The 14228-nt window shown below is 50.8% G+C and overlaps 1 protein-coding gene across 1 annotated transcript; it reads right to left on the reverse strand.

Moving 5' to 3' along the window:
- Positions 1–5931: 5931 nt before the first annotated feature.
- ACTL9 (actin like 9) lies at positions 5932–7179 on the reverse strand (the record flags this gene model as incomplete). The annotated part of the gene is made up of 1 exon (XM_081287776.1): positions 5932–7179. The coding sequence occupies one exon, from the start codon at positions 7177–7179 to the stop codon at positions 5932–5934; it is 1248 nt and encodes a 415-aa protein (XP_081143902.1).
- Between the last annotated feature and the right edge of the window lie 7049 nt (positions 7180–14228).

Genomic DNA, 14228 nt, shown 5'->3' on the forward strand with positions numbered 1-14228 from the left:
GAGACGTTCTATGCAATTTTTTTTTTTGGTACCAGGGGTTGAACCCAGGGGCACTTAACTACCGAGCTACACCCCCAGTTCCCCCCTTGCCCCCCACCTTTTAAAATCTATTGTTTTGAGACAGGGTCTTGCTAAGTCTTTAGGGCCTCGCTGAGTTGCTGAGGCTGGCTTTGAACTTGCCATCCTCCTGCCTCAGCCTCAGCGCCTTTCCCAGCTCTTCAGTGCGTATCTTAAGCAGATATCTGCACAACTATTCATCCATCTTTCATGGTGGGATGCCTTTCCCTCGATTTTCACTTAAAATCTCTCTCTCTCTCTCCCTGTCCTTTGTGCTGAGGATGGAACCCGGTGTCTTGAGCAGGCTGGGCCAGTGCTGACCACCCAGCTACACCGAGAGTCCTACTGACCGGTGTTGGCTGGTTTCTTTTTACAGCTGTGTAGTATTTCTCTTGTGCTCTCTTGCAGACATTCTCCTTCTTATTTATTTTTGCAGGGCTGGGAATGGAACCCGGGGCCTTCTGCGTGCTGGGTGAATGCTCTCCACTGGCCAATCCCATCTCTTGATGTTCTTCCCCCTAGAGCCTCCCACGTGCTCAGCTAGGGCTCGCCATTGAGCCACACCCCAGCGTCCCCCGTGCTGAGCGGCGCATTGATCCCATTGGTGTGGATGGTGGCACAGCTTGTTTTCAGTGTTTTCCCGCAGTCAGGTGCTGCTGTGTGGTACAGACAGCGGTTCGCGTCCTTACGGGGCAGATGGATGGAGTCTCGAGGAGAGATCCTGGGAGCATCCCAGGGAGCTAGTTGTGCACTTGTTGTTTAACTCGCCGTGCCACCTCCCTCTCACGGGGTGGTACAGGTTTCCTCCCTCACTGCCCGGGGTTCAGCAGTGCCAGCCTTCACACACACCCTCGTCAGCAGCGGGTGTTATCAGACCTCTTGATCTTTGCCAATCTGATGGGTTAAAAATGATATTTCAGTATAGGTGTAATGTTCATTTCCCTTATGAAATCGAACTGTGTCTAAGAACTCTTTCTTTCTCTGGAATTCAGTGTTTGTGCCCTTTGTTGAAAGGTTCCCAGGCACTGGTGTGATCTTTTGAGATTTTTTAATTGATTTTTCTGATAGCTCTTTATATAGGACAGGCATTATTTCTTTGTGTTAGGCATTATAGTTTTTCCCCCCCTCCACTTGTCACTAAAATTATTTATTTTATTGTCTTTTGTCTTTTGACATATGGCAGTTTTTTTAAAAAATTATTTTTATTAGTTGTTGACGGACCTTTATTTTATTTATTTATATGTGGTGCTGAGGATTGAACCCAGGGCCTCACACATGCTAGGCAAGTGCTCTACCTCTGAGTCACAACCCCAGCCCCTCCCATGGCAGTTTTTTGATGTTTATATGAAATCAACTCTTTTAATTAGTAAAAAAAATGCCATCTGAGTTTTTGTCATATTAAGAAGTGGGGTTATCTACCTTAATAAGATGGGAGGTGGGAAGGAACATTTTGAGCAGAGAAAATACCACGTGCAAAGGCCCTGAGGTAGGAAGGGGATTGGTGTATATATTAGCCAAGGTTTCCCAGGGAAATAGAACCAATAGGCTGTGGGGGCCGGGGACACTAATTTTAAGGGATAGGCCTCTGTGGGAGCCTGGAGACCCAGGGAAGGACTGTAGCTTGAGTTTGAAGGCAGCTGCTACCAGAGGGGGAGGGCAGTCTTCCTCTATTAAGGCCTTCACCGGGTTAGATGACGCCCATCCCCATCATGGAGGGTAGTCTACTGATTTAAATGTTAGTCACACCTAAAAAAAAAAAAAAAACCTTCACAGAAACACCTAGAATGATATTTGACACATGAAATTCATCAGCATGCCTTCACCCCGTCAACTTGAAACCTGCATGCATCTCCTTAGATGAGGGTTAATCTCCAGATCAAGACAACAGTAAGTTCACGCTTCCACCTCATCCGTGCCATAACCCTCCTGTGTGAATCAGAAACTCACAACCCTTTCCCCAGAAGAGCCTGTGACGGCCCTGGGGGGTGTTTACAGCTGCCCTTGATGCCTCATGATTTAAATCGTGCGACCCGAAGTCAGCCGGACTGAAGTACTGTGCTACATGGGGATAAATAGGAGCGCAGACACACGGACCCATGTCACAGTCCTCATTCTGTGACTGGCCTTGTGGCTGTGGCTGGTACCTGTGACTGCACATCTGGAGTGGTTTCGTCAGGTGCCCTAACACCTGAGCACCTTGGGTGATGGGGACTCAGAACTCCTTTGCTCACAGTTCTGGAGGCTGGGAGTCCAAGGTCCAGGTGTGGTAGGGCTGGTTTCTCCTGAGGCCTCTCTCCTTGGCCTGTCCAGGGCCATGTCTCCCCTCTGTCCTCTCATGGTCATCCCTCTGTGTGTGACTGCACCTTAATCTCCTCCTCTTGGAAGGACACCAGTCAGACTGGATCACGCAGAGCTCTTTCTCTGAATAGAGGCACATTTCAAGGCACTGGGGTCAGCACTTGAACACAGGCCCTCTGGAGGACCCCACAGCCCATGACCGGAGGAGAAAGGCCATCCATGTGTCCGGGGTGGAGGAGGAGGGAAAGAAAGCCCAGGAGAGGTGCAGACAGATGGGCGGAGGATTCAGGGCCACAGTGAGGACTCGGCTTGCATGGAGTGGAAATCAGCAGAATGTTCTGAGCCGGGAGTCATGCCGTCATGACCCGAGTTTTGCAAAAGTCCTCACAAGCCTTCTCTGGAGGGACGGGGATGAGGAAGAGGTTCCTACCGTCATCCAGGAGATCAACCCAGGGGCCTGGGGAGGGAGGGTGGAGCGAGGTGGGCGGCTTCAGGGACATTCAGAGGGAAAGGGCTTGTGGATCAAGGTCAGGGAGACTCCAGCCCACTGGCAGCGGAAGCGGGGAAGAGAGAGGTGACCCTGGTGGGCAGGGGCCCCGGCTCTCACTGGCGGTCTTCCCTGAGCTCAGTGAATGCTCCTGGAGTGAGTGACTGACTTCAGCTGGACCCTGGGGACGGGCTGTGGGACTTGGGAGGGAGCCAACTCTGGGGGGTGTGGGCAGGGGCCAGGGGCCAGGGGCCGGGTCTCTGGTTCTCCAGACCTGGGTTGGGGTGGGTGCTGGGCAGAGGCCTATCCATGACTCCTGGGAGGAGGTGAGATTGCTAACAGGTTTGAGTGGTGAGCTGCCACGACCGGTGTGTGAAGGAGGGCACGTGCTGGGAGGTCGCAGAGGAGATTTCTGGCCCCTCAAGGTTTGGAGCTGGGAGACGGTTAGCCTGGCTCAAAGGAGGGTCCTTTGGGGTTCCTGGTACACTGTGCGACTCTCTCGCCCCCTGCAGCATCTGAGACTGGGTCTGTCCCACATCCCTCCTCTGTGGGTCTTGCCTTTGGGGTGGATTTCTCTTGAGGTCTTGCTTCAGATCTTAGGAAACTAAATTCAACCGGGCCCTGGCCTGTTGAGCTTGGAGGTGCTGCCCCCTGGTGGGAAGAAGAAAAACTGCCTCTGACCACCTTGCCTCTGGTGGGGGTGGGGGGGTGGGGAGGTGGGATGGGGATGGTGGGTGGTGGGGTGCAGTGGGCTGGTGTTCTAGCTCATTCCATAGTTAGAGGCTGCCTTGAGGGAAGGGAGCCAGACCATCGTGTGTGTGTGTGTGTGTGTGTGTGTGTGTGTGTGTGTGTTTTCCAACTCTGTTTGGATCTTGGTCTTTCTGCCACCTCACCTCTGAAGCTGAGGACCTCAAACTAGCCCAGTCCCTAGGATACATGGGGGACAGAGTGGGTGGGGTACCCAGGACCTCACCACCTCTACTGTCTGATGCTAGAGTTGAAGGCTGTGGTAGGCTTACTGTTCCAGAAAGAAGCCCCTGTATAAGACCATGCGGGAGTGCTTGTGGGAGGGAGGGAGGGGGAGTATGAAGCACAATGAGGAAACTGGAAAAAAATTAGGAGCTGGTTGTGCACCTGGGGTCCCAGCTACTTGAGAGGCTGAGGGAGGAGGATCACTGGAGCCTGGGAATTTGAGGCCAGTCTGGGCAACATAGTGAGACCTCACCAAACCAAACTAAAAAAAAAAAAAAAAATCTAAGGATGCAGAGAAAGACACAGAAATGTGTGTGAGATGTTAAATGGTGACCAATGAAGAGGCGAATGGCTAAACGATTCCTTGTGCTGCGGATGCTGTGCCCTGGCCTGTGCATACGTTTACTGCATTGAGAAACTGGGCAGACTGTCCCCATTGCTGGCTGGAGGTCCTGATGCTCCTAAGCCTGGGCTGGATGGCGTGAAGCAGAGGGTCCTGTCTCTAGAGACCACCCAGGCACACTGTGGGGAGAAGTCCAGTCTCCCCATCCTGAGGGCTGGATCCCTACTCTAGGCCTAGGAGGGATGGGGGGGGTGTGGGGGTGGGAGAGGCCTCCAGAGCATCCCAGGGCAGGCCCCAGAGGAAGGTCTGGGCTCTGTTGGGGGCGTAAGCTGAGATGTCTAGGGAGAGTGAACTTGGAGCAGAGTGGAAGGACACGAGACTGGAGAGCCTGGAGGACTTGTCCCCAGGGGCACCTGTGCAGGAGCAGGTGGGGCTCTCCCTGGAGTATCTGCTGAGGGTCAATGTGGGCTGGACAGCCCTTGGGAAGGTCACCACCTAGTCTGGACAGATAGGATGGGGCCCAGGGGCTGGTCCTGGAGGTGAGCCTGGGGAGTTTGTGAAAGCTTCACTGTAGAGTGTCCTGGGGCCACAGCATGGGGTGACCCCAGAGGGAGTCTTTGGAAGGAGCCCGGGAGGAGGAGTTGGAGGCCATACCACGGAGGGCAGCCCAGGGCCTGAATGGGACTGACCTGAGGTCCAGAGTACAATCCAAATTCGGAAGTTCTGGGGTTGGGGGGTGGGTTGGAAGGGGCTCTGTGAGCTAGAAATGTGTGACTATTCTGGGTGGGGACCCAGAGCAAAGGGGGTGAACAAAGAGCAAGAGGGGCCATTGTGGGGGCTTGGGGTCTTGTTCTTTGGGGGATGGGTTGTGGGAACACAGGGGTGGTCTGGGGGAGGAATCCTCAAGGGTGAAGGAAGAGTCCTGGGGCAGGAGGAACTCAGGAATTAGCTTTGGATGCAGGGATTCTTAATGGGTCATTGCAGGGGAGACCCTTGAGGGTCAGAACATGGGTCTTGCGGCAGCTATGGAAGTTCAGGGCTTGTGTGGGCATTTTAGGGCAAACCAGGAGGTGATGCATTCCGGGAGCTGAGAGCCAGAAATGCATTGACTAGGGGAATTTAGTGGTGTGTTTGGGGGACTGGTTTCTAGGAGGTAGGTTGTTGGGGGCACTTGGGGGTTGGTGCCCTGGTCCTGCAACAGTAGCACAGAAAAAGTTCTGGGAAGGGATTTCAACACCTGGTGCAGGTTGCGTGGAGTTGGGGGGTTTTGAGATGCATACTAAGGGTGGTGAGCTGGGGCCTTATAGGTAGGGGAACCTTGAGGGGACTTAATCAGAAACGACAGATCATAGGGGTGCGATTAGGAGGTCAGAACCTGAGGATGTCTTGAGCTGGGCAGGTGTGTGTGTGTGCGTGTGTGCGCGTGTGTTTGCATGCATGCAAACGCACCTGTGCGGGTCTGGGGGACACAGACCCCTAGAGAATGGTTTGAAAGGATTAGCCAGTGTTACATTAGGGTTTGGTTGTGGGGACGTGGGTTTAGGGGACCCGCACTAGTATATCTCAGGAGGTGGATCATGGGACTTGCTTTGGGGCAAGTTCCAGCCAGGGATGTTTTGGGAGGTAGATCCAGGTGGTGGGGTCTGGGGGCGGGTCAGATGATGCGCCTGGTGATGGGGCATCAAGAGTAGGTGGGGCCGCCAGGGGAGGACGACAGGACAGGGCTGGCTCGCAGAGGATTTACTGCCCACACTCCACCTTCCAGGGCCCCGCGTCAGTAGCATTTGCGGTACACAATGTGGGGACCCTGCTCCTCATACTGTTCACGCAGGACCCAGCAGGACTGGAAGGCACGCAGCGAGGCCAGGATGGAGCCCCCCATCCACACCGAGAAGTTCCTGTTGGCCTGGGCGGTCACCACCACGTGCTCCTCCGGGGGCAGAGAGCGCAGCAGGTCGGCCCTGAAACGCTCCTCCAAGCCGGTGAAGAGCGAGGAACCGCCGCACAGCAGCACGCTCTGGGCCACGTCGCCCCGCACCTCCTGGGGCACCTTGTGGAGGCTCTGTTTGGCCATGGTGGGGAGGCCCACGGGCGACAGCCCCGGGATCTCCGGCGGGTGGAAGAGCAGCTCGGGGCACTGGAATAACTCCTTGCCTAACGTGACGGTCCGCCCGTCGGGCAGCTTGAAGGACTGCCGGCACTCCTGTTCCGACCGCGCCTGCTCCTTCTGGAAATCCGAGGCCACGTAGCAGAAGCGGTGCTTGATGTGCTCCACCGTGTCCAGGTCCTGCTGCTGGAGCGTGAAGCCCGAGCCCAGCAGGATCTCCGCCAGGAAGGCGGTCAGGTGGTTGCCCGCCAGGTCCAGGCGCTCGGTGGCGTGCGGCAGGTTGTAGCCCTGGAAGACTGGCACCGTGTAGGAGACCCCGTGGCCAGTGTCCACCACCAGCCCACTGATGCGCCCGTGCGCGTAAACCGACAGCACCGACTGCGAGGCCACGTACATGGCGGGGGATCGCAGCGATTCGAAGGTCACCTCCACCAGTTTCTCGCGGTTGGTGGCGGGGCTAAAGGGCGGGTCGGAGAACAGCAGTGGGTGTTCCTGGGTGTCCACTTGGAGGTCGTGCTCCAGCATGTGGCGCCAGATGAGCTCGGCGGCTTCCCAGTCCACCACGATGCCATTCCGGATGGGCTGTACCAGCGTCAGCTCTGGGCGCACGCGGGCCGCCTCGCCGATAAACGTTTCCACCGCTGGCTGCCCCGAGGTGGCCTGTTTCTTGGGCTGGCAGCCTATGATGGTGGCCACGGTGAAGGAGGGGCGGGCCTGCCCTGCGAAACCCACCTTACAGGTGCCGGTGCCCATGTCAATGACCACAGCCCCGGTCTTTTGCGGCAGCTTGTCGTCTGCCATGGGCGAGTCCGGCTTGGGGTTCTTGTTTACCAGGATTGAACTGGGGTTCAGGTCAAGCGTGGGGACCTCTGGATCCGGCTGGAGCTCCTTGGGCTTGGAATCCTTTGTGTTCATGGCTGCAGGTGGCCCTGTGAGGCTGCTTGGCAAGGCTGCACTTTCTTCTGGGGTTCAGGGGTGAGGGGGGAAGAGGTTGAGGCCAGGCTGGTTGAAGGGCCGGCAGTGAGAGGGAGTGGGCCGGCCAGGGATCTGTGACATCAACCTGCTCCCTTCAGCCTCCCCAGACTTCACAATGCAGGGGTGGGCAGGGAGGGGCACCTCCTAACCCTTCCTACCCCAGGACCTCGACTATTCAGGATTTCTGGCAGAGAGGGAGGAGGGGCTTCTGATGAGCTCCCAAATTCCAGAACCTCCACCCCGGCCCAACCCACAGAAGGTCAAGGGCATGTGGCACCTACCTGCAGGTGTAGACAAGGAAGGCCCAGGAATCCTCTTGGTGCATTTCTACCGTGGAGAGGTGGAGAGCTGGTCACAGATCTCCGGAGAATACTAACCCCAAGGTGACAGGCCGGCTAGCCTGACTTTTGGGTTGCTGAAAGGAATCAGGACAGCCTGGCCTGAGTGTGGGAGACCTTCCTTAGCAGCCTGCTTTTCCTCTGGCCTGAGTCACTCTCCCAGTCTCCTTCTTGCCAAGCATGAATTTGCCCCTTCAGACCTCAGCCCCCATGCCACCTCCTCCTGGAAGCCTTCCTGATTTCCACTCTGTAGCCCCACTATGGGAAGTGTGTCTGCAGGATGCTTCTGTAGGAGGAGAGCCCTTGGGACCCAGGAAGGGGCTTTCAGTAGAGATAAAAGGAGGGGCGGCTCCTGGGTATTGGAGCAAAGAATTGCTTAGACAACAAATAGCAGGGAGACTTGCTTCAAAACCGAGACTATTTCTGATGGTATTAGACATCTGCCATTGACAAACAGTGGTTGTGTAAGTGTGTGTGCATGTGATATGAGAAATCACTAGGAACGGTGTGCTCAAGGTGTTATGGGAGATAATTAAATGAGGGATGTTTAATTTTCTGATTATGTCAATAAGCCCCGGAGAGTGGGGTTCATTGAACATTGTAATTCATTCATTCATTCTTGGTAGGTGTGGTCTAATATATACTTTTGGAGACACTCATTCACTTAGCTAGTTACTGAGGGTTCAAGATTTTTTAAAAAAGTTTTTGGGCATCCACATAAGCAGGAATATACCAAATAACAACCCTTTATCCATTGTTTACAAACATGGGTTTCCAATCTGCTTTTAAAAAAAATTTTATTATTTTTTTTAGTCATACATGAGAGTAGAATGCATTTTGATATATAATACATACATGGAATGGACATACATCAATCATATTGACTGTTCTATTCTGCTGCCAATCTGCTTTTTGATTCTATAAAGGCTGAAAGACAACATGAGAAGGTAAAGGCACTCATCATCTTACCATTTAAAACTTATCTGAAGGAAGGAAGAAAGGGTTTTGGCTTTGCTCTTTGTTGTGCCAACATTCAACCTGATCAACACTTTGCTTGCTGTTTCTGAATATTTGTTTTGCTAGTGCTGAATGAGATGCTAATGCTAAGAATGAAAATTTTGACTGGAAGCATACACACACACACACACACACACACACTGGAATATTACTTAGCATTAAAGAAGAATGAAATTATGGCATTTGATGGCAAATGGATGGAACTGGGGACTATCATGCTAAATGAAGTAAGCCAATCCCCCCAAACCAAAGGCTGAATGTTCTCTCTGATGTGCAGATGCTGACCCACAATGGGGGGTGGTGGTGGAGGGAAGAATAGAAATCCCATTGGATTAGACAAAGGGGAATGAGGGGAAGAGAGCGGGGATGGGAATAGGAGGGACAGAATGAATTGGACACAACTTTCCTATGTTCACATATGAGCACACAACCAGTGAAACTCCACATCATGTACAACCACAAGAATGGAAATTTATATTCCATGTATGTGCAATATGTCAAAATACACTCCACTGTCATGTATATCTAAAAAGAACAACAGGGGCTGGGGTTGTAGGTCAGTCTTAAAGTGCTCGCCTGGCACATGTGAGGCGCTGGGTTTGATCCTCAGCACCCCATTAAAATAAAGGTATTGTGTCCACCTATAACTAATATATATATATATATATATATATATATATATATATATATGTTAAAAAAGACCAAGAAAATACTATTTTCCTTAAAAATTATTCTTAAATCACATATTTGTACTTATTTATGGGGTAAAATAATATAATTCAATATAATGTATAATAATCATGATAACTGGCATTTCCTGTTTTTTTTTTGGGGGGGGATACTAAGGATTGAATTCAGGGGCACTTGACCACTGAGCCACATCCCCAGCCCTATTTTGTATTTTATTTAGAGACAGGGTCTCACTGAGTTGCTTGGCACCTTGCTATTGTTGAGGCTGGCTTTGAACTTGTGATCCTCCTGCCTCAGCCTCCCAAGCCACTGGGATAATCCCCTCCCCATCAGACGGCATTCACATTTTTTTTAAAAAATATTTTTTAGTTATAAGTGGACACAGCGCATTTCTATTTTAAGACCCTTTTTTTTTTTTTTTATTCCTTTGGAATGTGCCCGGAGGTAGAATTCTATTCAAAGAGTTCTGGGGACTTACCATGCTGCTTCCCACAGTGGTTGTACCATTTCCCATTCCTACCGAAATGCAAGGGGGCTCCTTCATCTATATGCGGTTGTAACAGAGTTTTAAGCACCTGCATGTTAGTTCAGAGGTGCTGTTTCAGAGATGGAGTATTTTAAGACTGTTTAATGTAGCATTTAGGTCAGTGACTGGCACAAAGTAAATGCCATCTGAGGTTTTGCTATGTAAATTACAGGTGTGTGTGTGTGTGTGTGTATGCGCGCGTGCAAATGATAACCAGAAACATCCCAGTAACAGCTTTGAAGTGGAATCAGGAATCGCAACGCTCATTCATCTAGACTGTCTTGCCTACACCTCAACCAAACATCCATGCACAGCGGGATCATCGGGTCTTGGTGGGCTCCACCTCTTTCTTCTTGCGTGGCCAGCAGGGGACGCCGGAGACCACAAGTTTCTTTTCCTTCTGCTAAATCCTTGGCAGTCTGGGTTCCAAGTCCTCACCTTGTTTGCAAATTAGAATCACCTGTGGGAATTAAAAAAATCTCCTGCACCCGAGACCAATTGAACCCGAATCCCTGGGAATAGAGACCAGGCATCCATGAATTTTAAAAGTTCTTGGAGATTTCTGTGGGCAGCAAGTGAAACTTATTAAGCTGGGTCTTCAAAATTCTTAATTACTTGGTCCCTCTGATTATCAGGAAATGATGGTAGTTCTCTCCAACTGGAGGGTTCTCTGGCTTCTTTTCGTATTAGGTTTGCAGGAGGGCTTGGTAACACAACAACTTCAGGTTCCTCCGGAGAGTTCCACTCTGGGGTGAGACCCTGAGACTCTTCATTTCTAACAAGTTCCAAGGGATTTGGATGCAGCTGTCTGGAGGAATCTACTTGGAACAGCAATATCTGTAATTTTACCAACATTCAGAAGATGTAAGGAAAACTCACAACAGAGTTGAAGTATTTTAATTCTAAATTATTTTAAAATGAATTACCGCTTCAGTGGTAACAACCCTGATCTGTTAGCCCTGCTTACATTTGAATCAAAGTCACCATACTGTAGTCATTTGTGCATACCTATGTTTATAGCAACACAATTCACAATAACCAAATGATGGAACCAGCCCAGGTGCCCATCCACAGATGAATGGATAAAGAAAATGTGCTATAAATGGGGAGTTTACTCATAAGCAAGAATAAAATGATAATTTGCAGGAAAATGGTTGGAACTTGAGACCAGCATGCTCATTAAATACTTGAACTTAGAAGGCCAAGGGTCATATGTTTTTTTCTCATATGTGGAAGCCAGAGAGGAAAAATTCTGGGTGTGTGTGGAAATTTCATGAAAACCTAAGTGGGGGTTAGTAGAGGTTAGGGACTAAGGGAAAGAAAGAGGGGAGGGAGGGGAGAACACTGGGGACTGATATTGGCCAAATTATATTGTTATATCATGTGCATATATGAATATGTAATAATGAATCCCACCATTATCTATGATTATAATGCACTGATAAAAATATGGAAAAAGAAAGATTCACTGATTCTTCTCCTTCAGAACTCTGGGTGGTGTTGGATTGTTCAGGTCTTTTTGTCCAGGTCAATGTCCTTCCTCTGTCCCTGTTATCAATTAAGAACTGGGAACACTTGTGTTCTCTGGGATTCTCATGCCCTATTGGGGCCAATTTTAAAGTCAGGAGCCCTGACTCCCAGTGCAATTAATTTTTACCTTCAGTTGGGAGTGGGCTCCACCTCTTTCCTCTTGCATTGCCAGCAGGGGACGCCGCAGACCACAAGTTTCTTTTCCTTCTGCTAAATCCTTAGCAATCTGGGTTCCAAGTTTTCACCTTGCAAATTAGAATCACCTGTGAGAATTAAAAAAATCTCCTGCACCCGAGACCAATTGAATCCCAATCCCTGTGAATGGAGACTCATGTCGCAAGCCTCCTGTGAGCTCCTGTGATTGAGGGAAGCAGGTGTTGGAGGGCTAAGCAGAGGGCCCACTCCAGAGCAGTGTTAGCCAGGAGTTGAGAGAGGGCAGGTCTGAAAAGAGAGTGACCATGACACTCGGAGCAACCAAGAGATCTTTATTGTGGCCATGAGAAAGAGGAGAAGGGGGGGGCTCAAAGCAAGAGAGTGAAAGAAAGAGAAGAGAGGGAGAGAGAAAGAGGAGCGAGAGAGAGAGAGAGAGAGAGAGAGAGAGAGAGAGAGAGAGAGAGAGAAGAAGAGGAGGAGGAGGAGGAGGAGGAGGAGGAGGAGGAGGAGGAGGAGGAGGAGGAGGAGGAGGAGAGAAGAGAGAGTGTGTGTGGGGGGTCCTGGCAGGAGAGAGTTTTTATAGCCAAAATCTAACGGGGTCTCTGGGTCTGCAAGCTGCCTTTTGGTATGTACAGTGATCGCATCACACAGTAGTTACTAAGGGTGTCATCTTCTGCCCTCAGAGAGACCAGGCAGGGGCTAGATGTGGGTTTCTGTTGCACCAGATGGGTGGGGGCTGAGTGTTCAGCCTTGAGTGGGGTTGAGTGTTCAGCCTTGAGGCAACGGGTGAGGGTGAGGGCCGAGTGTTCAGCCCACCCTACAGCTAATATTTGTTCAGCCTGCTCTGCAACTAACCTTCCTCCCTTTTTGTCTTTCTAAGTGGTGTGGGGACAGTGTAATTTCATCAGGTTACTTCCTATTGAGAGGGGATGGTGTGTGCCCTATCTGGGAGAGTGAGGAAATGTTTGGGGACAGGCTTGGGAATACCAGGGCAGCTAGAGGTAACATCCAGTGGCTATAGACAGTTATCTCAGAAGGGGCAAAGTCCATAAAGGTTCCTTGAAGCCATAAGTTGTCATCAAACCATTCCTGAGCAGAGGAGACCCTTGGTTTCAGCCATTGATCCTGTCATAGGGACACTAGGAAATATCGGAGGTGGCTTGGTTGAATCCAATAATGTTGAGGGTGACTGCCCCATTGCAGCCAGTGGAAGGGCAATCGCCTTGACCCATAAACTGAGAGTGGGTGGAGCCATCCTGGTGCCATGTCACTTGGATGTAGAAGCGCCATTTGTGGGTTAGGATAGAAGCTTGAGAGAGATTAATGATTCGTAAAAGAGAAGAGGGTTGTCGAGAAATCTTGAATTTGGTGGGCCCCGGTGTGGTGGAAGTCCAGGTCAGGACATTTGGAATAGGTGCCTTTTTAAGGTAGGAGACATGGTACCAGGGGGAGTGGCCCAACAGCTTGGCTACCGTTGGGGTGGTAAGTCTGACTGTATGGGGTCCCGTCCAGTGAGGTTCCAACGATTGAGGATGCAGTTCCTGAAGTAAGACTGTCACCTGCTTGAGGAGGGTCCAATTCAGTTTGTGGTTGTGCTGAGACTGAGGTAACAGATGGCACAGGAAGGCACCGGTCTGTGTGTTGGTAGAAGTGTGAGATAGGGCAGGTAGAACACCAGGGGAGTGATGGGAAAGCTCTGGTTGATTAAGAAACAACACCCAGAGAGTAGCTCAAAGGGGCTTGGGCCTGAGGGGCTCTAGGGTCTGCCCAAATTCCGGTGAGGACCAATGGCAGGAGATTGGGCCAGGAGAGCCTGAGTTCAGTAGCCAGTTTAGTGAGATGATCCTGGAGAATGCTGTTAGCCCTCTCAACCTGACCCGAGGATTGGAGTTGGTGGGGGATGTGGAGCCTCCAAGTGATGCTGAGGCCTTTGGAGACTAGTTGAACAACCTGAAAAGTAACAGTTGGACCATTGTCTGACTGGATGGAAGTGGGAAGTCTGAACCTGGGAATGATCTGCTGGATGAGGATGGAGGCAACAGTGTCAGCAGTTTCCCTGGAGGTAGGGAAGGCTTCTATCCAACCTGAAAAAGTATCAACCAGAGTAAGTAGGTAGCGAAGCTTTTTGTGCCTAGGCACATGAGTGAAGTCGATCTCCCAGTCTTCGCCTGGCTGGTGGCTCCTCATCTGAGGTGTGGGGAGTTTAGGTTTGATGCCCTCTGTGGGGATACTGTAGAGCAGACAGAACGAGTATTGTGGACCTGCTGGAGAGTAGTTCTGATTCCTAGGAAGTGAAAGAGGGGTTGTGAAAACTGGAAAAAGGGGTCAGAGAGGGTTTTAGGTGGGGGCAGAGTCTCTGGAGCTGGAGGAGTTGGTCAGGAGTCGTAGGTCTCCATCTTGGGCACCAGGGCTGGTAGTCTTGAAGAAGTAGTTGATTGACCGTCTGGTTGGTGAATTTGTGAATCTGATCTTGCAGGAACTTCTGTAGGCAATTTAATAGTCATGGTCCTATTAGGAGAAACATAAAGAGGACTAATAGGGGTCCTGCGAGGAGGAGGAGGAGCCATACTTGACTGAACATTCCCCATGGAGACTGTTGGCTAGTTGCTGTCTCCTCTTTTCTAGCTGTTCTTGTCTTTTATTACTCCTAGGAATGACTGTGTTTTGGCTTAACTGTTTTTGGTAGGTGTTTAAGATCAAGCTGGTCAAAATTGACTTTGTTTCTATCTATTGTT

The sequence above is a fragment of the Spermophilus citellus genome (genome assembly GCF_964194105.1).
Source record: "Spermophilus citellus genome assembly, chromosome: 3".
Lineage (NCBI taxonomy): Eukaryota > Metazoa > Chordata > Mammalia > Rodentia > Sciuridae > Spermophilus > Spermophilus citellus.